Here is a 27,220-nt window from a genome sequence, read left to right on the forward strand (position 1 = left end):
GATAGATAATGCCTTTACTAGCCATTTTGCTTTGCACAACCAACATTGCTATATTAATATACTTTATAATATTTAAACCACTAAATGTCTGCCTGTTTCTAAACCACTACAGACAGCTTTGTGATGAGAGCAGGAAGTGACGTCACCAGAATGGAGGCGGGGCTTAGGTCCATTTGTCTGTGTCGCAGTTAGTGAGATCAATGCTACCAGATGTATGTTTCCATGCTCTACAATAAAATAGAGTTGTACCATCCTTGCTATGTCCTGCATGTGTCCTGCATCTCATGACATGGTGTCAGAAGTTCTTGCCTGCGCTTCTGTTCCTGATCGATGACGATGTCAAAGTTTACCCCACCTGAGCCTTTTGACTTCTCTCAGCCTGCAGCTTGGCCCACATGGCGTCAGCGGTTTCAGCGTTTCAGGATTGCTTCCAAGCTGGACAAGGAGAGTGGTGAAGTACAAGTTAGTTCTCTTTTATACTCTATGGGGAAAGATGTGGATCCAGTGTTCAATGCTTTTACTTTCCAAGAAGGGGAAGAATTTGACTTTGAAATAGTTATGAATAAACTCAGTGCCTACTTTGTGCCCAAAAGAAATGTGATTCATGAGAGGGCTTGTTTTTACAAACGTGCCCAGTGTGTGGAAGAATTTGGGGAGTAATTTGTGCGCAGCCTGTATGAACTAGCTGAATTCTGTGAGTTTGGTGTTGCTAAAGAAGAGCAAATCAGAGACAGAATAGTCATTGGAATTGCAGATGCTGAAGTCTCACTGAGGCTACAGTTAGAGTCTGATTTAACATTAGATGGGTCTATTAGGATGGCCCGCCAGAGTGAACTAGTGAAAAAGCAAAGTGCTGATCTGAGGTCTTGAGAGTATTGTGGATGAAGTGCAGCAGTTCAGGAGAGCTGCTAGTGAAAGGCACAGTGTGAGCGGTAGACCTAGGGCAACAGATAGGCCCAGAAGTGGATGGGCGCAGCATGCCCAATGCACACGGTGCAACCGTGCCCATGATCAGAGTGGCATATGCCCTGCTAAAGACAAAAGATGTAGAAAATCTAACAGGATGGGCCATTTTGAAGTGGTGTGTAAGACTGAATATATTAAGGAGATGCAGGTGGATAGCGACCAGGAGGGTCAAGAAGTGTCCTTTGTGGGGTCTGTTGTTGAACGGCCTGGTTCAGAAGATGATTGGAGGGTTACCCTTACTGTAATGGGAGCCAAAGTTGCCTTTCAGATTGACACAGAGCAGACATCACTCTAATGTCTCTTGCAGCGTTTATAAAACTGCCTCGACAGCCCCAGCTGGCAAAAGTTACAACAAAAGTCCATAGTCCTGGTGGCCGTATTGATTGTGCGGGGAAATTTCTTGCCAGCTGCGAGTACAAGCAAAGGAAATTCACCATGTGGGTGCATGTGATTAGAGGTCAGTGTGTTAACAACTTATTGAGCAGAAAAGCAGCCTGTGGTTTGGGCCTAGTGGCCAGAGTGAATGAGATCACGGAAGATATGTTTGGCGAATTGGGCCTACTGAATTGCAACCCAGTCCGTATATCACTTAAAGGTGACGCAGTCCCATGCAGCATTACCACTCCCCGTAGAATTCCGTTCCCGCTCATGCTTCAAGTGGAGAAGGAGCTTCTGCGTATGAAGAATATGGGGGTTATTGAAGAGGTTGTTGAAGCAACTGACTGGTGTGCCCCCATTGTGCCCGTTGCGAAGAAGAACGGGAAGGTACGCATCTGCGTAGATTTGAAAAGGCTGAATGATGCGGTGAAGAGAGAGAGATATGTGCTGCCAACACTTGAAGACATGGCTCTGAAATTGGCGGGGGCGAAGTTCTTCTCTACATTGGATGCTTCTAGCGGCTTCTGGCAGATACCTCTAGATCCAAAGTGCCGCAAACTGACTACCTTCATTACACCAGTAGGTCGGTTTTGTTTTTGCAGACTCCCCTTCGGGATATCCTCTGCTCCTGAAATCTTCCAAAGAGAAATGAGTTCTCTCCTAAGAGACCACGTGGGCACGGCAGTCGTCATGGATGACATCTTAGTGTATGGGTCTACGTTGGAGGAACATGATCAGCGATTGAGCTGTGTGCTGCAGACTATCAGAGAGTCTGGGCTGAAGCTAAACAAAGAGAAATGCCATTTTGGGAAAGCTGAGTTATGTTACTTTGGGCATATCATCAATGGGGATGGCATCAAGCCAGACCCCGAGAAAATTTGTGCTATTGAACAGATGAAAAATCCTTCTGATGTACATGAGCTGAGACAAATATTGGGCCTTCTAAATTATGTGGGCAGGTTCCTTCCAGATTTATCCACAATACTACACCCTATCACAGAGTTGCTAAAGAAATATGTTGCCTGGGTCTGGGGACCTTCACAGGAAGAATCTTTTATGCAGGTCAAGTCCCTGCTGGGGTCTGCCCCAGTGTTGGGGTTCTACGACCCTTCCAAAAAGACTGTGGTTAGTGCTGATCTGAGCAGTTATGGGTTAGGGGCCGCCCTCCTGCAGCTGAATGAAAACAAACTACAGCCCATTGCCTACTGTTCCCGTACACTGACAGATGCGTCCAAATTAAAAAAGAGTGCCTGGCTGCAGTTTGGGCCTGTGAGCGCTTTCAGCGTTACCTAGTGGGTTTAGAGAAATTTAGTCTGGAGACTGATCATAAACCGCTAGTCCCTCTAATCAATTCCTATGATATTGACAAAACACCCCTAAGATGCCAGAGACTTCTAATGAGGCTGCTTAGATTCAACGTACAGGCAGTGCATGTGCCGGGGAAACAACTGGTTGTGGCAGATACACTGTCCAGGTTCCCGCTGGCTTCTGCTGAAGAGTCGTCAACGGAATCAGATGTAAAAGTGTATGTAGATTAAGTTCTGGCCTCCAAATCCCTTTCTTCAGGGAAGCTAGTACAAATAAAGAAAGATACATATTTAGATACAGACCTTCAAGAAGTTATAAAGTACATAAAAGAAGGTTGGCCCGAGAGTCGGGCAGCCTGGATGTCTTTAAGTTCTTACCAGTCAGAAAGGTTGCAGCTCACGGAGCTGGATGGGTTGGTGCTGTTCCAGGACCGCATTGTTATTCCTGTTAGCATGCGGCAGGAGATGTTAAATAGGATTCATGATGGCCACTTAGGCATTACAAAGTGCAGAGAAAGGGCAGCTATGGCTGTATGGTGGCCTGGAATTAGTTCCGACATTGCAAGCCATGTGTCTAAATGTGCCTTTTGCCGAGAACGCCGGCCTACTCAGAGAAGGGAGCCCTTGATTTCTACTCCGCTGCCTGCAGGCCCGTGGCAGAAAATAGCTGCTGATTTGTGCGAACTGCACGGGAAAAAGTTCTTAGTCGTGATCGACTACTATTCCAGGTATTTGGAAATTGCACCTTTGAATGAAATTACAAGTCAAGCCGTTATCACTCGTCTCAAGAGATTGTTCGCCCGGTGGGGCATACCAATGGAGCTGGTGAGTGATAACGGAATGCAGTTCGCTTACACAGAGTTCAGTTATTTCAGCAGGGAATATGATTTTATACATTCTACGTCAAGTACACATTACCCGCAGGCCAACGGAATGGCTGAAAGGGCAGTTCAAACAACAAAATTCATTTTAAAGCAATTTGAGCCGTACCTGGCCCTCTTGTCCTATAGGGCGACTCCCATTCAAGCCACGGGGTTTAGCCCGGCACAGCTGATGCTAGGACGCCAGATTCGCACCACCTTACCCTCTGTGGGTGTCTTCCAGCCTACTAGCTCTATTCCATGGGACGAAGTCCTTAGGAGGGATGAAGAGGCAAAAAGGGGCAATCTATTCTTCTACGACAGAAGACATTCTGTGAGGCCCTTGCAGGAGCTAAATGCGGGGCAAAGTGTCAGAATTAAACTGGATGATGAGAAGAAATGGAAGACGCCTGCTATGGTAATTGGACGCTCTCCAGAACCAAGCTCTTATGTGGTCCTTACTGATGGAGGGACAGTTACACGCCGTAACCGAAAACATCTTCAGCCTGTACCTGAGAGTTTGGAACTGGATGCCTCAGTACCACCGCCGGTGGATCCCCTGATTTAAAAGGGGTGCCTTCCCCTTAGCAAGATCACAGCGGGGACATATCTTTGCCTCCAGCGGACTCTCAATCACCTTCTTCTGTATCAGAGGATAGTTCATGTAGAGTTACATCAAGCGGAAGAGTGGTGAAACTTCCGGCCTGATATCGGGATTAACTTTAGTTAGAACAGTGACCGGAAGTATGGGCAGAATAATCCCATGGTCACTGTGGACTAGGGTAGTCTACCCCGATGTTCAAGTCAGGATGTAATTCATGTCGTTTATATTTTCTGTAACTTATTTGTTATATTCTATACAAAATTGTTGTTGTATACTTTGTTATTTGTTATATTCAAATGAAAATTTTTTTTTATGCTTTGTCCTTTGAAAAGGGGGAAGATGTGATGAGAGCAGGAAGTGACGTCACCAGATTGGGGCGGGACTTAGGTCCGTTTGTCTGTGTCGCAGTTAGTTAGTGAGATCAATGCTACCAGATGTATGTTTCCATGCTCTACAATAAAATAGAGTTGTACCATCCTTGCTGTGTCCTGCATCTCATGACAAGCTTCTTATCACATGCTTTTGTATTTGCTTTTCAAAACAGAAGACTGCTAGTTCATGTGGGCCATATAGATAACATTGTGCTCACACCTGTGGAGTCAGCACAACACAGCACTAATTGGCTAAAATGCAAGTCAATATAATAAACAAAAAAAGTCACGTGATCTCTTCTATTCTTAACTGGCATTTCTTAATACTCCCCCTGACTCTCTAACAGTGTACAACTTTCTTACCCGTCAGTATCCTTTTATTCCAGGAAGAGGATGATTTATTATATTCTGTATAAACCATGACCCATTTTACTTGTGTTTTTTGTTAGTTCATTATTGTTATATACAGTTCAATTACGACAAATAAATGAAAGAAGACGCATCTGGGTATCTTCAATACAGCCTTTTAATTCAACATTGGACAACTGGGGCTCAACCGGGTACAGATTTGTATATGTAACAGATTAACAACTCATTGTACCCTGCCCTTTGGGTTTGTAAGTTATAATTACTGTTGATACTATGTTTTACAGTGTCTTGGAAAAAAGACAACAAAAAAAGTCATGTGATCAGGGGGCTGTCAGCAGATGCTTAGATACAAGGTAATCACAGAGGTACAAAGTGTATTAATATAACTGTTGGTTATGCAAAACTGGGGACATGGGTTATAAAGGGGTTACTTATCTATCTTTTAAAACAATAACAATTCAGTTGTAGACTGTCCCTTTAATACTCAATGAGGTTTTGTGCCTACTTTGATTGTATGCTGCAAATTCCCCTTTCATAATTTGCATCATTTAAATTACGTTTTTATTTTACAATAAATCTATATTTTTATTTTAAAATCCTCGTAAAGGGGAATACAAGTGAGCTGAAATAAAGGCACTAACTTCCACGAATTAGAAATGTGCTGAAGTTGAACAAGAAACCAATCAGCTTCTGCTTCGTTCACTTCCGTCCTCTCTTTGACAATGTACACGTGTATATACAACATGCTTCTGTTCATTTTCTCCCGCAGATGGCGCTGTTTCCTCTTTCTATAGTAGTGCAACTGCATGGTGCGCTTCTGCTATTTAGATGTGTATTCATAATTTTGATCATCCCCTCCCGCAGATGGCGCTGTTACTTCATTCTCCAGTGCTCTCTCTCAATATGTAAACGTGTTTTAGTTCTCTTGTAGGCTGTGTCTTCTCTGTCCCAAATATCTAGTCTCTCTGGTAGTGTCGGTGCGGCAGGTTCCGCACGGTTGTTCAGTCACTATCAGCAGCATTCAGAATGGGTGAGAGTTAGGCGAGGGTCTGGGTTTTCCGGGCACATAAACTGGTTATTGTGGGGAGGTTAGGGACGGGTCCCGCGTACAAATACTGCTGGTTACATGGGAGGAACCATGACGTGTCCCTGTCATTGCTGTGCTGGCAGTCTGTGTCCTGCAGTATGTATAATGTACATGTTTATTAGCACCCTTAATGCACAGTCACCGGGCAGGTGCTAGAACAGTATGCTAATAGCAATACTTTATTTTTCTACTTCCGGAGACAGAAATTTAGACGTTCATTACATTGTAAAGGACCTGTCATCCCCAGTGTGTAGTGGGTTCTTGTGGATATTAATGCATATTTAAATGTCACTAATAGTGTTGACAAATATAATAATGCACTTATATCGTGCACTGTATATAGCTTGTTAGCAACAATCCAAATATATCTATATAATCTATCTCTACAGAAGTATATTAAACTCCTCTCTCATTTTTACAAATGGCAAACTGTTGGTGCTATAATATTATTTTACTTTTCGGTGATTGTTTGTGGTAAAAGTCCTATCAGCAGTAAACTTATTTTGTCTTGTGTATGTATTGTAATGTGCAAATGATGTTTGTTCCTGTTGATGTCAGTACCAGAACTGCAGAACCTGTGCATGGGTGTATTATAACAGGAGGCCTTATTTCCTCTCTGTGAAGTTTGTGTGATCTACTTCTGAATGTGTTAAGCAAAATAAAAGCTCAGTTTTTACATGGAAATGATCTTTATTCTTTTCCTGAATCACCCTTTTTGTAATTAAGGCCACCATAGTGGTGTAAAATATAATTGTGAAAAATCCTTTTAACATGAACCTGAACTATATTTACTGACTGACTTTGTAATTGAAAATCGTACAACAGTATTGTGATCTATTGATCAGTAGCACTAAGAGATCTAGTGGTAAATTCTGATCTACCTTTTAAGCACACACGTATCACAATATAGTAAAATGCTTCTTTTCGTGACCAAATGTATTTTTTTAGTGACCAAATAACATTTTATGCACAGATGGTTTTAAAACACTAGAAAACATTGAAACATGCAGTTTTGAAACCTGTGCTGTATCTTTGAATTACTAATGTAATTCACTAAAATGAATCACTGCATGAATTGTCTACATATTAACCCCTTAATGACCGGACCATTTTTCAGTTTTCTTACCCTTAATGACAATGGCTATTTTTACAATTCTGCAGTGTTTGTGTTTAGCTGTAATTTTCCTCTTACTCATTTACTGTACCCACACATATTATATACCGTTTTTCTCGCCATTAAATGGACTTTCTAAAGATACCATTTTTTTCATCACATCTTATAATTTAATATAAAAAATATATAAAATATGAGGAAAAAATGGAAAAAAACACACTTTTTCTAACTTTGACCTCCAAAATATGTTACACATCTACAACCACCAAAAAACACCCATGCTAAATAGTTTCTAAATTTTGTCCTGAGTTTAGAAATACCCAATGGTTACATGTTGTTTGCTTTTTTTGCAAGTTATAGGGCAATAAGTACAAGTAGAACTTTGCTATTTCCAAACCACTTTTTTTCAAAATTAGCGCTAGTTACATTGGAACACTGATATCTGTCCGGAATCCCTGAATATCCCTTGACATGTATATATTTTTTTTTAGAAGACATCCCAAAGTATTGATTTATGCCCATTTTGGTATATTTCATGCCACCATTTCACTGCCAAATGCGAGCAAATAAAAAAAATTGTTCACTTTTTCACAAATTTTGTCACAAACTTTAGGTTTCTCACTGAAATTATTTACAAACAGTTTGTGCAATTATGGCACAAATGGTTGTAAATGCTTCTCTGGGATCCCCTTTGTTCAGAAATAGCAGACATATATGGCTTTGGCGTTGCTTTTTGGTAATTAGAAGGCCGCTAAATGCAGCTGCGCACCACACGTGTATTATGCCCAGCAGTGAAGGGGTTAATTAGGGATCTTGTAGGGACCTTGAAGGGTTAATTTTAGCTTTAGTGTAGTGTAGTAGACAACCCAAAGTATTGATCTAGGCCCATTTTGGTATATTTCATGCCACCATTTCACCGCCAAATGCGAGCAAATAAAAAAAAAAAAGTGACATTTTTCACAATTTTAGGTTTCTCACTTAAATTATTTACAAACAGCTTGTGCAATTATGGCACAAATGGTTGTAAATGCTTCTCTGGGATCTCCTTTGTTCATAAATAGCAGACATATATGGCTTTGGCGTTGCTTTTTGGCAATTAGGAGGCCGCTAAATGCTGCTGCGCACCACACTTGTATTAAGCCCAGCAGTGAAGGGGTTAATTAGGTAGCTTGTAGAGAGCTTGCAGGGTTAATTTTAGCTTTAGTGTAGAGATTAGCCTCCCACCTGACACATCCCACCCCTGATCCCTCCCAGACAGCTCTCTTCCCTCCCCCACCCCACAATTGTCCCCGCCATCTTAAGTACTGGCAGAAAGTCTGCCAGTACTAAAATAAAAGGTGTTTTTTTTTTTGTTTTTTGTTTTTTTTAATTATTCAGCTGTGATGGACCCCTGCCTTAACCCCCAACCTCCCTGATCCCCCCCCCAAACACCTCTCTAACCCTCCCCACCTACCTAATTGCCACCATCGCTACCGGTGCAGAGAGGGCCACAGAGTGGCTCTCTCTGCATCGGATGCTTTCTAAAGGGTATTGCAGGATGCCTCAATATCGAGGCATCACTGCAATACCCTGAGAGCTGCTGGAAGCGATTGCGATCGCTTCCAGCACTCTCTAAGACAACTGACGTACCAGGTACGTCCATTGTCACTAACTGCAAGTTTTTGCAGGACGTACCTGGTACGTCAGTTGTCATTAAGGGGTTAAAGGGACATGAGAGCCAATTTTTTTCTTTCGGGATTTAGAAAGAGCATGTCATTTTAAACAACTTTCTAATTTACTTCTATTATCTAATTTGCTTCATTCTCTTGATATCACTTGCTGAAAAGCATATCTAGATATGCTCAGTAGCTGCTGATTGGTTGCTGCACCTAGAGGCCTTGTGTGATTGGCTCACACATGTGCATTGCTATTTCTTCAACAAAGGATATCTAAAGATTTGAGCAAATTAGATAATATAAGTAAATTGGAAAGTTGTTTAAAATTGCATGCCCTATCTGAATCATGAAAGTTTAATTTTGACTAGACTGTCCCTTTAACCAATACTTTGACATTATACACACACCTGAAAATGATCACTGCACAAAAGAATGTTAGAGCAAATGGAAATTATATCATTCACTATCATTAGATTTGACTTGAAACTCAATTTATTAAAAATAATTATAGAATGGACTTAAGTAGACCGAATATTGCACTGGTGTTTAATAATAACCCTCCTCCTTATTTGTGGCAAATTATCACCAGCTCCCTTTTATTTAAATATGCAAGGTAAATATAATTTGTCAGGAAAAATATTCAGTCCCACACAAAATCCTCAATATTAAAATTAATATCATGTTTGCTACTATAGTGTTAAATATAGCACTATAATACATACACATTATCTAATGTCATTCATTAAAGCTATAGTACTTTGTATGGTCTAGTGACTTTCTTATGGTCTGTTTTGTGATGGTCTCCTGTGTACATGCAGTTAGATCTATCATTTGGTGCACTGTGCCCCTGATTGTGTAGCTTCCACCCACAATGTGCAGATATTGTTTTGCTTCTCAGTGACTTGAATGTGCTTAATTGCAGTTATGAATTTATCTGTCTCTTTCCTACAGCGGTCAGCACTGGCATCTCCCTTGCGCTCTCCTCCCTCATCTCCCTTCTGCTGTTCGCTGGAATGCAGATGTACAGCAAGCAGTTGGCGTCCTCAGAGTGGCTGACAATTGTGGGAGGCTTGCTTGGCTCAGGGGTCTTTTTCTTCTCCCTTATTGTATCCTTTTCTGTATAGTGTGAGTACACGAACAAGCTGTCTAACTGCATCAGGTGAGCATCGTGCATGTTTGATCGTGATGTTTAAGGTGACGATATGTAGTTCCCTTTTTAAATGTACATCATTTTCTGAAGAAGAAGGTTTATGTACTTGCTGCTGTTCCTTGCTGCATTTTATGCAATATTTTTTCGCCTATTTTTTATTTTCTTAACTCCGTATTCAGGCTTTTAGCAATCTAGAGAATGTGATGTTTGGCAAAGGATTCCAGGCCAAGATCTTCCCAGAAGGTAATCTCCATCAGCCTATATTACTTTTATCTATTGCAGGTGTTTTAACGATTGTTTTTATTCCCCAGAGGTAACAGATAATAAAGTCCTCCATGTACATCTTGCAACTGACTCCTGTGTGAGAGCTTTTCTTGGTGTTTGAGAACTGTGTGCGTTTATGAGCTCTCTTTGTGTGTGTCAGCACTAAACCATAAGTGTAAGCTGTCCGTCTCACACTTTGTGAGTCTCAGAACTTCTGTGAGCTGTCCATGTCCCAGAACTCCGCAAAAATCAAATCTTTAAAATAAGTGCAATGTTTCCTACACACATGAAACTCAAACTTCAATGCTATATTGGATATCAAACACTATATTTAATAAATTACATGTAAAAGAAGCAACATGACATAAACACATTAAATATAAGGTATAAACCACCCTTTCCTAAATGTTTACCACAATCAAAACAAATGTTTCTCAATTTGTTTCTCAGAATTAGGTATGTGAGTTCTCTGTCTCAATGTGTCTTAGGACTGGACCCACGCGTGTTTTCTCTTTTTCCTTGTGTCTAAGTACTGGGCTTGCTTGTGTGTTTGTCATTTCTCCCTGTTTATTGTCTCAGAACTGGGCCATGTGAACTCTCTCTGTTCTGGGCCCATTTAAGTGTAAGCGCTATCTGTGTGTCTCACAACTGGGCCCATGTGAGTGTTAGCGCTCTCTTTGTGCTCTCAGGACTGGGCTGTATGAACTCTGTGTGTCTCAGTACTGAGCCTGTGTTTGTGTTGGCTCTCGGTATGTTCCTAGGCTGGGCCCCTGTGTGTGTCAACTCTCTCAATGTGCCTTAGTACTGATCCATGTGTATCTCACAGATGACCACAATATGTATCGCAGAACTTTTTTAGGATGGACCTATGTGTACAGCTCTTTGGATGTCAGTGTGTGTAGTTGTCGTCTAAATCTGTTTTGATGGCCCCCATCACTGTTAGTATAGTTCTCAGCACTAACTCTTTTATGTGAAATTCTCACTGGTCTAATCAGTAATTTTTTTTTCACCCTACAGTTCTTGTCTGTTTGTCTATTGCGCTGTTTGCCTCTGGACTGGTTCACAGGGTCTGCGTCACAACGTGGTATGTAGATATCTTTTGTGGCTGGTATTAGTATTATAAATGTACGTTTTAAGTGTGTATCTACAGTATATGGGTGGTGTATTACCTGGAGTATAAATAGTCGGTGTATTAACCTCTGGATCTGGTACATTCTTTGAGATTCTGACATTTAGTTTGAGGCTGCACCCAAAGGTTGCACATAGGTATTAGAATTTATTACAGGAGCAAATCATATTACATGAATTAAAATTAACAAGGAATATTCAAATATCAGAGAGAATACGTTTATATAAGCTTACTTAAAGTGTCAGTAAACCTCAAAAATAATGTTATATAATTCTGCACATAGTGCAGAATTATATAACATTATATTAGCGCAAACTCTATAAAACATAATATTCCCTTAGAATTTTTTAAAACAACGGCTGTTTTACAGACCCGCTCTCTGCTGAGCGGGTCTGTTTTTTTCACACAGCGCATCGGGCCAGCTGTATAGTCACAGCCCGGCCAGACCGCGCCATTATACATAGTGCAGCTCGCTCCTGCTGTCAGACAGAGCAGGAGCGATCTGCACTTAGGGTTATGGCGCGGTCGGGCCGGGCTGTGACTATACAGCTGGCCCGATGCGCTGTGTAATAAAAACAGACCCGCTCAGCAGAGCACAGAGAGCGGGTCTGTAAAACAGCCGTTGTTTTAAAAAATTCGAAGGGAATATTATGTTTTATAAAGTTTGCGCTAATATAATGTTATATAATTCTGCACTATGTGCAGAATTATATAACATTATTTTTTAGGTTTACTGTCCCTTTAAAAACATACTTGAAACAGCTATAACTTAGTAGATGCATTTTTGCTAATACATGTATATTGCAAAAATGCTTTTATACAGAATTTAAAGGTACAGTCTACTCCAGAATTTTTTATTGTTTAAAAAGATAGATAAATCCTTTATTACTCATTCCCCAGTTTTACATAACCAACACGGTTATATTAATATACTTTTTACTTCTGTGATTACCTTGTATCTAAGCCTCTGCAGACTGCCCCCATATTTCAGTTCTTTTGAAAGACTTGGATTTTAGCCAATCAGTGCTGACTCCTAGGTAACTATATGGCACACATGAACTAGCGTTGTCTAGCTGTGAAAATGATCAAAATTCACTGAGATAAGAGGTGGCCTTCAAGGGTTTAGAAATTAGCATATGAGCCTACCTAGGTTTAGCTTTCAACAAAGAATACCAAGATAACAAAGCAAATTTGATGATAAAAGTAAATTGGAAAGTTGTTTAACATTGCATGCCCTATCTGAATCATGAAAATTTAATTTTGACTAGGCTGTCTCTTTAAATGCACCCATGTGCATTACAATGTTGGCTCGAATGTCCCTTTAACTTATGTTCTAAGCAATGCAACTTTCCTTTTAACCTTCAAATAATCATTCATTTACAAAGCTAGCAGCTGATATTAGAATATAGTAATTATTATTATGGTTGGTAATCTAGTGCATAAAGAACTATATGCCTTTTGCGTGTGCTGCCTCACTGCAGCGTGTTATCCCTCCCACTTTTGTCTTTAATGCCACTTTCTTCTCTCCTTAGCCTTATTTTCTCCCTGGTGGATCTATACTACGTGAACAAGATCTCCTCAAGCCTCTACCAAATAGCTGCTCCAATAATAACTCCTGGCAAGGTAGTCGGGAAGGGGAAAAAAAGGAACTGACTTCTCTATGTGCCAACAAAGCCTCGTCCAGGATGGAGCGCCATGTACATTCCCCCCATTCCCCTCTGAAAATAAAGCCTCTCCCGTTTCTAATATTGGCTGCTTTTGTATTTCCATAAATGTTATCCTTACTGGATTCTGTGTCTCGTGTGCTAACATCTTTTCAGTGGCCTTTGTTCTTTAGCATAGAATTACTTTTTTTTACCAATGGGTGCAAAACACATTAGAGACATAGATTTTGACGGCAGATAAGAACCTTAGGCCCAACAAGTCTGCCCAATATTTCCTAAAAGTACAAATGTATCTAGTTCATAGGATAGCCTTATGGTTATACCAGGCATTCTTAAAGCCCCCACAGGGTTTGTCATTACCTCTTGTGGAAGGTTATTCCACTAATTACCCTTTCTTCCTCAAATTACTCCTTAATCTACCACCCTTCAGCTTAGTGTGTATGTTATGTAGGGGGACCTAACATATCAATTAGGTTTCAATATCCAGAGAGCATTACAGTTTTGAGTAGAAGCATTTTTTGCAAGTCATACCAGCAGTGATAGGATTATATATAGTGAGAGAGAGAAAAATGTCACTGTGACAAATAAAAAAAAAAAAAAAAAAAGTGTAGTGCAAACAGGATTGGTTTATACCACACCGTGTTTGGTGCAATCTCCCTAAAACAATAGGAAACCAACACAAATAAAAAGAGGGAGATTTATTGAACGTTAACTACGTCTGCTACTTTAAAAAGTATTTTTTTTACCTAATCATTCAAAAAAAGGTTAAAAGGGACTCAAATTATCCAGTGAGTGCTATGTTAACTAGTATGGGGAGAAATCCAAACACATACTGAAAAAGGAATTAAAGGGAAGCTAAAACTAAACTGCATCGCACTCCCCCCCACAGATTACGTGCCGATAAATAGAACGTTGGTGTCGGGTGGGGGTAGATAACACAGTATACAGGTACTAAAGAAGAAAAGGGAATATACCTAGGCGCCAACCAGAGGAGGCTAAGGTTGATTTACTTAAAAGAATTTAATGACAATATTTGCAAATAACGATATTGACAATATTACAATGATAAAAATTACAATAGGTAAAAATTAAGTTAAAAAGTGGGTGCAGTGGATCCACGCAGGTACAATAAATATAGTAAATTTAGTAAACAATAGTGTAAAAACAATTCTTGACCTAGATACTTGATATGTATTCTAAAACAAATTCAAGCAAAGTGGCTGGCAATGCAAATAACAGATAATAAATCCAAATGTGCACACAAAAAAATAGTGCTGATGATAATCCAAAAAATAGTTCAAAGTCACAACTTAAAAAATAACTTAAAAATGAGTGCAGAAATATAGTCCAAGGTGATAACCTGTAGAAAAATAAGGTGTCCAAAAATTAAATGTCACTGAAAAATGTGGATCCTAGAACATAGTGTAGTGGATAACCAAATGTTGAAAACAATGATGATGAAATCCAAAAATATGTGGGAAAAAAGTGCAAAAAAGATTATATGTGACTCCAATGCTAGTGCTCCTGTCCGCTGTGGGTCAACCAAATTGCTGACCAAATAAATCCTATAGTAGAAACCTGTGGAAAAAAGATATAACAAATGTGTAGATCTATAAACGATAAAATTGACTTTTTGAAGGTATTAATTCATTGATAAGGTTCCATCTATAAAAGGATAATGGCACATATCCTTATAGATTTCTATAAGTTGATCCCAAATTCTCCTTATCGCTTTATGACAAGAAATAAGTATAGTCCCTAAATGGACACTATGTATTTCCAACGACATTTAGGTTATCAACACCTACAGGGCCTTAGTTGGGTCAGTTTATCCACCACTTTAGTTTATGTAGTCATCCTGTTTTTAGCAATCCCCTTTTCCTTCCAGTAAATATAAAATCAGGTATAATAGAGTTTAATTGAAGATTGAAAGCTAAAGTTTACTATTTGTAAATAATTAAGACACTCTAGGCTAATTAAAGTTCATGTGAAGATAACCAGTTAGATATCATTTACATCCCACTTCCATTAGTGACCATACTACCAATATACCCACTGAGGTCAATCAGATTTGCTACACTAGATTAAGGTTAGCTGCATATATCATCATCATGATAAGATCAGGAAAAGGTAACTAGTGTATTTTAGCATTACTAGTAGCACATGCCAATTGGGGCAATATTAGCCAGTTCAAGGTCCAATATCACCATGTCGGGATACAGTTCTTTTCCCCTAAATGCAACGTCCCCTATCTCGAGGTTACCAAGTGTGTTAAGGTTATTAATCTAGTCTGACATCAACACTGGTACAGCAACTATAGACATGGCCAGTATAGGCCATATGCTAAATGATCTACGTTAATGGAATATGAGGAAACAAGGTCCTACACATCTTGCTCACATTTATCCCATACAATATAGCAAGCTATGATCATCTGAGTTAATACAGCAATAACCCCCGGTCCTCAATGACCCCTTTTCTAAACATTTTTTATACATTTTAAACATATTAGATTCATAGACACTTTCGGCAAACGATATAAAGGTCTGGAATTAGTCTAAGGCAATACTGCCTTTATTTCTACTATTGTATTTGTTTACAGCGTGATTTTATGTACCTCTGGTTGTAAATCCACTTATTTTCTAATTCTTCAATTTTTAATTTAAAATAATGCATCAATTCAAAATAATGCATTAGTTCACAGCTTCTAGTCACAAAGCTCCGTTTCTATGGGCATCATACTAAGGCCTCGTATGGTTGAAAATTAAGGTCAGGACTAGGAGACAAACTAAAGTTTGTATTTATAGTTTAAGGCAACACAGAAATTACCACCATAGGCTTAAGTATAGTGGTATCTCATTAAACATAAAGTAAAGGATACACATTATGTGTAGTTCATCTGCACCAACAGGTCCACTTACGTTTATAACTACAGAACAGAATCTCTAAAACCCATAATTCCTGCTGTTATAGATCTCCCTCTAGTACGATCAGCACTACATTTAGAATTTTAACACTGTTGCATTAAGTGACAAGTACTCACACAACTATTACACCCAATAACAGAGCACGTAATGGACACACCTCTGTATACCCTGAGCAAGCAAATAGTAAACACCCAATAACAGAGCCTGTAATGAACACACCTCTGTATACCCTAAGCCAGCAAATAGCAAAGTCTCTAGGCATGACGTCACGACCAATAGGGGCACCAAAAAATCAGCAATTATTTTGATAATCAATCGGATTGATTTAACCCTAAAATTAATAACGCATTGATCAAACTTTACAAAATATTATGAGGACGATTGGGTAAAATATAGACCCAAAGATTTTCCGCTAAGAGTCCCCCACCGGAAGTGACGTCAGAAATCCACCGAGACCGTAAACAGGTATTAAGAACCACTTTAGGGAAGTAACCTTTTTGAATAATTACCCAAATAGAACTAACATATTCTCTAACTTATACCCTTAGAAAGTACAAAGGGTATCATTTATATAAAAATAAAAAAAATTCGCCAAACCGGAAATGGTTTTCTGGGTAACTTCCGGCTGTTAATTAATCAAAGATATAAAAGGGCCATCAGTTTACACATTAAACCAGTCTTGATAAAGGCCCAGAGAGGGCCGAAACGCGTAGACACTGGTAAGCCTTATTTCATTTGGAGCATTTATCGTTTATAGATCTACACATTTGTTATATCTTTTTTCCACAGGTTTCTACTATAGGATTTATTTGGTCAGCAATTTGGTTGACCCACAGCGGACAGGAGCACTAGCATTGGAGTCACATATAATCTTTTTTGCACTTTTTTCCCACATATTTTTGGATTTCATCATCATTGTTTTCAACATTTGGTTATCCACTACACTGTTCTAGGATCCACATTTTTCAGTGACATTTAATTTTTGGACACCTTATTTTTCTACAGGTTATCACCTTGGACTATATTTCTGCACTCATTTTTAAGTTATTTTTTAAGTTGTGACTTTGAACTATTTTTTGGATTATCATCAGCACTATTTTTTTGTGTGCACATTTGGATTTATTATCTGTTATTTGCATTGCCAGCCACTTTTCTTGAATTTGTTTTAGAATACATATCAAGTATCTAGGTCAAGAATTGTTTTTACACTATTGTTTACTAAATTTACTATATTTATTGTACCTGCGTGGATCCACTGCACCCACTTTTTAACTTAATTTTTACCTATTGTAATTTTTATCATTGTAATATTGTCAATATCGTTATTTGCAAATATTGTCATTAAATTCTTTTAAGTAAATCAACCTTAGCCTCCTCTGGTTGGCGCCTAGGTATATTCCCTTTTCCATGATTCTTACGAGTGATAGCTAGGTATCACTGCCCTGGGCTCAAAAGGTTGTAGTTGGCGCTGGGGTATACATTAATACTAAAAAAGAAAACACAAATGTTTTCAGCCCAACAAATCGGGCCTTTGTGAATAATAAAGCTGTAAAAAAAAAAAAAACGGACCATCCTTACAATGACAACTCAAACGTAGGCAAAATCATGCATTCTCCTACCACTCAAAAATGCAGATTTGATTGACTAGCACAAGTGTGAGATGGAAATTTTACCAAAAATATTTTGATACAGCCTTTATTAGGCCCCTTTTGGAATATTTCATGTACTGTTTCACCGCCAAATGTGATCATTATATTAAAAAATTGTTAACTTTTTCACACATTTTGTGTTTATCACTGAAATGATTTACATACCACTTGTGCAATTATAACACAAATGGAAGTGAAAGCTTCTCTAGGGTCCCCTTTGTTTAGAAATCGCCAACATGCATGACTTTGCCATTGCTTTTTGGAAATTAGAAGGCTGATAATTGCAGCTGCACACCATACATTTGATGTTCCTGGCAGCAAAGGGGTTAATTCGCTGGCAACGGTTATAGTATTGTAGTATAAGGATTACCTTCCCTGACACCTCCCAAACAACTCTCCCCCCCACCAGACACAAACCTCACCACCATCTTAGGTAATGGCAGACAGTCTGCCAGTATTAAGTTTTTGGTCTTTTTAAAACATTTGGGTTTAAACTGGATAGATGGATAGTTGTGGGATCATTTAATTCTTGGACCGAACTGCACAATGTTACAGTCTGCATTGCAAATGAGCTGCTTACATCGTTTTAAAATACTATTTGTATGGTGTTGCCGTTTTAGAGCACTCCAGGGACTTATCCCTGGAAAAAAGAAAAAAAAAAAAAACACGACCATGTGTTTATCTTCTCTCCTGCTCAGACTAATCAGAAGTCAGCTCCTTTCCACTAGTGGAGCTGTGGGAATTGCCCTCAGTAAACATTAGTAGTGAGTACACAACCGATTCTGCTGAGTTAGCTCCAATTGAAGTTTAAACTAATATTTTTTGTGCATATGCATGACAGAAAATGTCTAACTACAACTTAGGAGGTAGATAGCACACGGGCTAATAAGGACAATTTTCACAGCTGTATTGTTTTAAAGTAAAATGCTTGAAAAATAAAAAAACAATAGATCAATACAAGTATAAAGTTTTATAGTATCAAAATATCATAAAAGTTTCAAATGAATAATATACGTTTTGATATTTTTATGTCATTTTCTTGACGCAAAATATGGAAAATGTGCAACTGTGAGTATCAAATATTGAACAACAAAAACTACCAACCCTACTTTTAAAAAAAAAAACTGTTTTCACACATTTTGCTTTCTTGAAGAAGAAAACAAAAGCCTCCTTTTAAGGTGAACAAATAAAATAATCAGATCCCATATTACTAGTTATTTCTAGTTTCTTTGATAATGACATTTCAGTTAATTCTTGAATTAGCTAAAATATAGCTTGAAATATCCTTATTTATCAAACATCTGTTCTGATTATGAGTAACCTTATTAAGAAGCTGTAAAATGTTAAATCATTTTGGGATGCAATCTTTCAAGTTGCGATGTTTATGGTACTATTAGAAGAATCAGAATTGGCTATACAGTTTCTGTTAAAGGGACATTAAACCCAAAATGTTTATTTTATGATTTAGAAAGAGCATACAATTTTAAAAACTTCTATTATCTAATTTGCTTCATTCTCTTGATATACTTTGCTTAAAAGCATATCTAGATAGGCTCAGTAGCCGCTAATTGGTTGCTGCACATAGATGCCTCGTGTGATAGGCTCACCCATGTGCATTGATATTTCTTCAACAAAGGATATCTAAAGAATGAAACAAATTAGATAATAGAAGTAAATTGGAATGCTGTTTAAAATTGTAGTCTCTACTTGGATCATAAAAGAATTTGTTTGGGTTTAGTGTCCCTTTAAGGCTAACTTAATTTTTCTTTCATGATTCAGATAGAGAATGCAGTTGTGAACAACATTCCAATTTACTTTGTTCTAATTTGACTATTCTTTAGATATCCTTTGTAGAAGAAATAGCAATACACATGGGTGAGCCAATCACACGAGGCATCTATGTGCAGTCACCAATCAGCAGATACTAAACCTATCTAGATATGCTTTACAGCAAAGGATATCAAGAAAATGAAGCAAATTTGTTAATAGAAGTAAATTAGAAAGTTGTTTCAAAATTGCATGTCCCTTTAAAGCTGATCAATCTTTCAAAACCAGTAAAAACAATAACATTTACACTTATTCATCTAAAGGGCTGTGAGGACATAACTTCTAATGTATGTTTTTCTATAATAAAGAACACTTTATTTAGTCAAATGCTTTATTAACCCCTTAATGGCCACAATGTACCCTGTATGTCACTGGTCATTAAGGGTTTTTTCAGGACATAATAGCACAAGTCTAGCAAGAACACACTATTAATGCCCTCCCTCCAGCAGGCTTTGTGGAATAGAGCAGTCTCAACGCTGGTGGCAAGACCGCGCTATAAAACAATCAAGTCCCAAAAAAAGGCCAGTGACATACTGGGTACGTCGCTGGTCCTTAAGGGGTTAAAGGGACACTGAACCCAAAAAAATTATTTCATGATTCAGATAGAACATTAAATTTTAAGCAACTTTCTAATTTACTCCTATTATCAAATTTTCTTTATTCTCTTTATATCTTTATTTGAAATGCAAGAATGTAAGTTTAGATGCCGGCCCATTTTTGGTGAACAACCTGGGTTGTCCTTGCTGATTGGTGGATAAATTCATCCACCAATAAAAACGTGCTGTCCAGAGTTTTGAACCCAAAAAAAAAAATCTTAGATGCCTTCTTTTTCAAATGAAGATAACAAGAGAACGAAGAAAAATTGATAATAGGAGTCAATTAGAAAGCTGCTTAAAATTGCATGCTCTATCTGAATCACGAAAGAAAAAAATTTGGGTTCAGTGTCCCTTTAACCCCTTAATGACAACTGACGTACCAGGTACGTCATTCAAAAACTAACAGTTAATGACAATGGACGTACCTGGTACGTCAGTTGTCTAACAGAGTGCTGGAAGCGATCACAAATGCTTCCAGCAGCTCTGAGGGTATTGCAGTGATGCCTCGATATGGAGGCATCCTGCAATACCACTTTACAAGCCTCCGATGCAGAGAGAGCCACTCTGTGGCCCTCTCTGCACCGGTAGCGATGGTGCCAGTGTCCGCCGGGTGTGAGGGTGCGCGCGCGTGCACGCACGAGGGGTGATGTGCACAGGGGCGCGCGCGTGCACATGCACCCATTAGCCACACTGACACCAATGAATGAGGGCAGAAAGGGAAAAAAAAAAGGGAATTTTTTTTTTTAAATATAAAAGGATCTGGGAGGGAGAGGAGGTGGGGGTGGGGGTATTGTGGGGGGGCTGCTACACTACAGAAATAGTAGTAAAAAAATAAAATAAAAATACTTTTTGGGGTTTTTTTGGGGCCAAACTGGGTACTGGCAGACAGCTGCCAGTACCCAAGATGGCGGTAATTAGGTAGGGGAGAGGGTTAGAGAGCTGGAGGGGGGATCAGGGAGGTTGGGGCTAAAGCAGGGGTCCATTACAGCTAAAATATTTTATCATTTTTATTTTTAAAAAAAACAAAAAAACTTTTATTTAGTACTGGCAGACTTTCTGCCAGTACTTAAGATGGCGGGAACAATTGTGGGGTGGGGGAGGGAAGAGAGCTGTTTGGGAGGGATCAGGGGGTGGCATGTGTCAGGTGGGAGGCTGATCTCTAAAATTAACCCTGCAAGCTCCCTACAAGCTCCCTAATTTAACCCCTTCACTGCTGGGCATAATTAACGTGTGGTGCGCTGCAGCATTTAGCGGCCTTCTAATTACCAAAAAGCAACGCCAAAGCCATATAAGTCTGCTATTTCTGAACAAAGGGGATCCCAGAGAAGCTTTTACAACAATTTCTGCCATAATAGCACAAGCTGTTTGTAAATAATTTCAGTGAGAAACCTAAAATTGTGAAAAATGTAAAGTTTTTTTTTTATTTGCTCGCATTTGGCGGTGAAATGGTGGCATAAAATATACCAAAATGGGCCTAGATCAATACTTGGGGTTGTCTACTACACTACACTAAAGCTAAAATTAACCCTACAAGCTCCCTAATTAACCCCTTCACTGCTGGGCATAAAACACGTGTGGTGCGCAGCGGCATTTAGCGGCCTTCTAATTACCAAAAAGCAACGCCAAAGCCATATAAGTCTGCTATTTCTGAAAAAAGGGGATCCCAGAGAAGCATTTACAACCATTTGTGCCATAATTGCAGAAGCTGTTTGTAAATAATTTCAGTGGGAAACCTAAAGTTTGTTACAAATTTTGTGAAAAAGTGAACTTTTTTTTTTTTTTGATCGCATTTGGCGGTGAAATGGTGGCATGAAATATACCAAAATGGGCCTAGATCAATACTTTGGGTTGTCTTCTAAAAAAAATATATACATGTCAAGGGATATTCAGGTATTCCTGACAGATATCAGGGTTCCAATGTAACTAGCGCTCATTTTGAAAAAAAATGGTTTGGAAATAGCGAAGTGCTACTTGTATTTATTGCCCCATAAATTGCAAAAAAAGCAAAGAACATGTAAACATTGGGTATTTCTAAACTCAGGACAAAATTTAGAAACTATTTAGCATGGGTGTTTTTTGGTGGTTGTAGATGTGTAACAGATTTTGGGGGTCAAAGTTAGAAAAAGTGTGTTTTTTTCCATTTTTTCCTCATATTTTTTTTTGTTTTTTTTTAGTAAATTATAAGATATGATGAAAATAATGATATCTTTAGAAAGTCCATTTAATGGCGAGAAAAACGGTATATAATATGTGTGGGTACAGTAAATGAGTAAGAGTAAAATTACAGCTAAACACAAACACTGCAGAAATGTAAAAATAGCCATTGTCATTAAGGGTAAGAAAATTGAAAAATGGTCCGGTCATTAAGGGGTTAACATAGTCTTGTATTAGCCATACACAAGGCGATTAATGGTTGCAACTGGGTTGTAGGGTGCCTATACAACCACTATCTGGCACTTTTTTAAAAAAATTATTCTGATATAAAATATTGGGGGAAGGGGGGAACTTCCGGGCAGCAGCCATCTTAGGTCGCAATATTCTGAGCTGCTTCTCTCTGCAGGCTTTTTTTTACCAAAATCCTGGATATAAGAGTTTATAATTTATCCAAACTTTCACATTGTAGTTTGGGAAGTAATTCTGCATTGATCAAGCTCTATACCACGCTACTCAGCAGCTCTGGTATTCCGGAGACTATTCAGAGGTTGTGGCCTCCATATCAACCCCCCAGCCGGTATCCTTGGATGCCGACTGCGTAGCAGTTTTTGATATAAGCTGCATTCACCTGGCTGACTTTGACCGATAACAACAGTATGGAATCTGAAGCAGCTCTTATAATTGAGGAGATATACAACCTCTTAAATGAGCATTTCACACAGCTCACGGAGAAGATGGAGGCAGCATGGGCACACGAATCTAGGACTGACCCACATGTCCCTGAAGCCGCGATAATGCAGCAGCGACCCTCGAGTGCACAGGCCCAAGCTACGGCACTCTCACCGCTACTATGGCGAACCCCAGACCACAGCTCCTGCAGCACTGCGATGAAATGGGAGAGAAGCCGTGCAGAGCGTATTTGGAGGAGTCCGATACAGTTCAACGCCACACTCCCTTGAACATAATGCTATACCAGATATTAGGGGCTCAACTGGGTCCGATGATCGTAACGCACCTAAAATAGCCGTCCAGCAAGGGGCTGGGGCCCGCACACTCCCGGGAGCGTTTCTCTGCTGCCGAGACCGCCTGCTAACTACCTGCAGAGCCCAGAGGAGGAGTATAGCTTGCAAGCTAACAGACGAATCTTCGCTCCCACCAGATATGAAAAGTTGCTGATATCGGCATTCCCATGCGAGATGGGCTGGGACACAGCTATAATCGATTGCACTCCCTGTAGTGGACTCGTTGCATCGCCTCTCCTTTCTCAACGGCTTAGCGGGCACTGCTACCCTCAGAATGCTGCTGATGGCTCCTATTCTTATTTATGTTATAATTGTCATTCCCATGATCCAGTCCTGTTCGTTAAACATCTGTCTACTAAGGCCTCAAAAGATGGAGTTGGTTAATTACAAAGAAATGTACTCGCAGCTGCCTGGTTGGGTAACTTTATAGATGGCAGTCTTTTCTTCAAGACTCTTCTCCTTAATGGCATACAGTCCTACTGGGATTTGACATGCAAACTAAATATTATAGTATTTCTCTGTGTGCTACCTTAGGTTATAGTGAATGTTAGTTTTTATTCATCTAATTGTATTGAATCAGTTGGTTGATAACTGTCAGATATATAGGTTGATGTGTTTTTAAATTGAGGTTAACATGTTAAGGAAGGTATCATCGGCTAAAATATGATATTTATTGATTGGCTATGACAGGGGACCCCTTGTTTCTTGTTTATTTTTATTCCACTTCATAATGCAATATTAGATATTAGTAATGCTCTGCAGAGATGGTTTCCTAAGCCTTATTTTCTTGCACCTTGTATACTCTTTAAAACCACAGATGTAGGCATTCCCTTCTAAATTCCTTGCAGAGCCTACCACAAATAGAAATAATTTGGGTTTCCCATATCTTAGTAATGCTCTGACAGCTTGTGATTGAATTACTATAGCCTATGTACTAAAATGGCATTCAGAGTACTTGTACAGCATACTATACAGGTCACAATAACATCAAGTGATAGAGTATATGCATTTCCCTCAAGAGTTATTATGGTTTGAATACTTAAATATAAGAAGTTGACAATTCAAAGTTGGTTTATTCATGCTGGTATGAGTTTGTTAAACAGAGCTTCTCTTTCCTTGGTTTGCTACACAATTAGTGATGCACCTATAGCTATGCATATACAGTATATACTGAATTAACTAGTACGCAGGTTTTTTTTATAAGAGTTAACCTGTTACATGTCAAGGGTCCAAAAGTGTAACTAAACCTACTCAATCCCCTTCTTTATTTTAAGTTTAATGTGTTGTCTTGGGTCCAAGAGTGACCTTTTAAGTCATAGGAGGGGACTGAGTTAAGGTTATTTTTCCTACATGATTAGAGATTCACAGGTGTCTTACTGATATTATGACAGTTATGTTCGTTAGTCCATAAAGGCAAGATAATCATTGTGTATAACTTGAAGATGTACTATGACTGGTTATCCTCTGTACAATTGATGGCAACCTCTTGCAAGACACCTGTAACCATTTGTCACGCCTGTGAATTGTGTTATTCGTACACTGTATTGTTATTAATTTTTCAATAAGAAATATATATAAAAAAAATACTGGGGGAAGGAGTATCCCAGTAATCCCCTTTGAGAAAAAAAGGGGTGTGCGCATTATACTGAGTCAAAGGAAAATAGGACTGGTCTCCAAATTTTCCAGGGCTGCTTTTTATTACCAGTCCGGCCCTGGCCATACACAACTTCAGCATAATTCCAGGCAATTGGTTGGTCAGCGATCTGCCAGATAAAGGTAACTACAGTAAGTATCCCTAAAGCTTGCAACCTAAAACTTTTCATAAATTAAAAATACAACCTCTTTGCTCTCTTATCTTTCTCATTTAAAATCAGTTACTCATTGACTGATAACAATCCCCGCATCTCTTGTTCACCAGACACATAAGTTCAGGTGCAAATAAAAAAATATATTTCAGATGCAATTAGCAAAAATTGCTTTCAGTTTGTAACAAAAAATAACTTACAGTATTATGTACAATAGCTATGCAATAAACCAGATTACCAATCAGGACGATGGGTTAGAGCTTTATGTAATTATAAACTGAGCTAGCTCACACTATGTCAGAATATATATTAGAAATTATGTTTAACATTAACTCAGGTGTTAAAGAACATGTTTCAGCTTTGCAGATAAGTGTGACCAGACTCAGACAGGTAGGTATTGTTATCACTAGAACTATTTATTCAGTTATTCACGTTTTTATTACCTTGCATGAAGTAGATAGTACTATTTTTTTTTCTTTTTGAATGGTTTGAATACTGATTGATTTACTGTCATTTTGCTAAAGGCTCCTTATATAATTTATGTAATTATTTTTCTTTTGCATGAAGAAGTTAATATTGATATTGAATCTAACAGGAAATGCTTGTTTGCGCACAACCAATACCTGATAAGGGAAACTGTCACAGTTCTGGCGAGGGAGAAGACACGCCACCACCAGCTAGAAAACTCATTCAATTTAAAATAATAAATTTAAAAAATGTTAGGTTTGTCCACCCTAAGACCTGAGGGCTTCTCTTGTACTTTATCTTACCTTCCAGTTCACCTAATAACTATGTCTGAACCCGCAATCAATTTTCAGGAATTTGATGCTGTGATAATTATATTAATCTTCAAGCACCAGAAGTTTCCTGCTGCAGATATAGTAAGTAGCAGAAATTAGAAGTGGTCTTTTAGGCACAGACTGTGGTTTATTTGTGTGTCTAAATAACATTTTTTTTTTTTTTTTTTTTAATCATTGCACCTGTGAATACTACAGTGCTTATATATTGTATGTAGCATTTACAAGTTGTGCACAGAAATACTTTAGGTGAAAAAAATCCAGTATAGCCCCAGTATAATTTCTCATGGGCTGCACACAGACCCTTGTGATTTCTGAATGCATAACATTCCAGTTCAGTCACTTTCAGGCTATCTCTGTTTGAATATCAGTGAGATAATCAAGTTAATGTTCATTAGGATCTCTCATTATGAGCACAGATGAGATAATAGGAGTTCTGTCAGTGAACAGGTAGTGTTCCAGTAAAGTAAAGATGAGGTCACATACACCTCTCACAAAATAATGTAATCACCTTCATAGTTTTCTATTTCTGGATGTTGCGTTGATTTCTTTTAGCATGAAACATACCACTGGATTTAATTTTATGTTCTTAAAAAAGACACAAACTGCCTAAATGTATGAAATAGTAATATGAAGGGAAAAAAATCTGCTTCCCCTTGGGAACATAAATTGTAATGTAATTGATGAGATCAGATACGGCATCCAAGTTTAACTATAATAGTCATACTAAACCTCTTTAGCTAGAACCAATGTTCTCTCTAACTTTTAGAACACTGACTTGTGCATATGACTGAGCAAATGTCGCTGATTGTCATATACAGAGATTGTATACTTCCCAACATTTCCTGGATCCAATCAGAGACTTGAGTCATGTATTGTAGACCCATGAGATGAGTTCTGAGTTTTCTGTGAGAAGAGTCCTTATGGGTGAGGATACTGGTGTTCGATGGGCAGGCTATGTCATTGTGGGGTTGGATGTGTCATTAGTGGTGTTATAGGTCAGAAATCAAGACATTTATAAGATCGAGAGACCTGCAAAAAGGACATAGGTCCCAAACCGTGACAGTTTCACAGGATCCAGGGTAGTTGGGAGCCCAATATTGTTCAACCAATAAAGACATTTTAAAAGGCTTCTTTTTGCAAATGCCTGAAAATAAATAACATCATTAGGGGCCGCTTCCCTAACCTCTTCGCCACCTCTAAGGTGGCGAAATTTAATCTCCGTGGTCTAGTCTGACCGAGGAGATTGACAGCTCCTGCCCGCGCGTGATTGGCTGGGCGTGGGCAGGGGGCAGGATTGCACACGAGGGTAAAATTGTGCCCGTGTGCAATGGTGATTACCTGCGGGTAATTTTGCCCAGCCACAGGCAGGCTGAGACTTACAGGGGTGTGTGTCCGCCTCAGCTTTGATAAATCTAGCCCAAGAAACACTAAGCCATGAGGGGGATATTTATCAAAGTTCTGGTGGACCTGATCTGACAGTGCGGATCAGGTCCGCCAGACCTCGCTGAATGCGGAGAGCAAT

At 38.9% G+C, this 27,220-nt stretch overlaps 1 protein-coding gene across 1 annotated transcript; it reads left to right on the plus strand.

Moving 5' to 3' along the window:
* The first annotated feature begins 5,751 nt into the window (after nucleotides 1-5,751).
* Nucleotides 5,752-13,000, plus strand: KRTCAP2 (keratinocyte associated protein 2). Its single transcript, XM_053695444.1, has 5 exons — nucleotides 5,752-5,885; nucleotides 9,663-9,817; nucleotides 10,041-10,104; nucleotides 11,143-11,209; nucleotides 12,787-13,000. The coding sequence occupies exons 1-5, from the start codon at nucleotides 5,882-5,884 to the stop codon at nucleotides 12,905-12,907; spliced, it is 411 nt and encodes a 136-aa protein (XP_053551419.1). The 5' UTR covers nucleotides 5,752-5,881; the 3' UTR covers nucleotides 12,908-13,000.
* Nucleotides 13,001-27,220: the final 14,220 nt, after the last annotated feature.

Source organism: Bombina bombina, chromosome 1, assembly GCF_027579735.1.
Source record: "Bombina bombina isolate aBomBom1 chromosome 1, aBomBom1.pri, whole genome shotgun sequence".
NCBI classification, from domain to species: domain Eukaryota; kingdom Metazoa; phylum Chordata; class Amphibia; order Anura; family Bombinatoridae; genus Bombina; species Bombina bombina.

Bases quoted from the DNA above. Each gene is read 5' to 3' on its own strand.
- KRTCAP2 (XM_053695444.1), top strand. The intron at 10,105-11,142 runs GTAATCTCCATC...TTCACCCTACAG, and splicing joins GGCCAAGATCTTCCCAGAAG to TTCTTGTCTGTTTGTCTATT. The intron at 11,210-12,786 runs GTATGTAGATAT...TTCTCTCCTTAG, and splicing joins AGGGTCTGCGTCACAACGTG to CCTTATTTTCTCCCTGGTGG.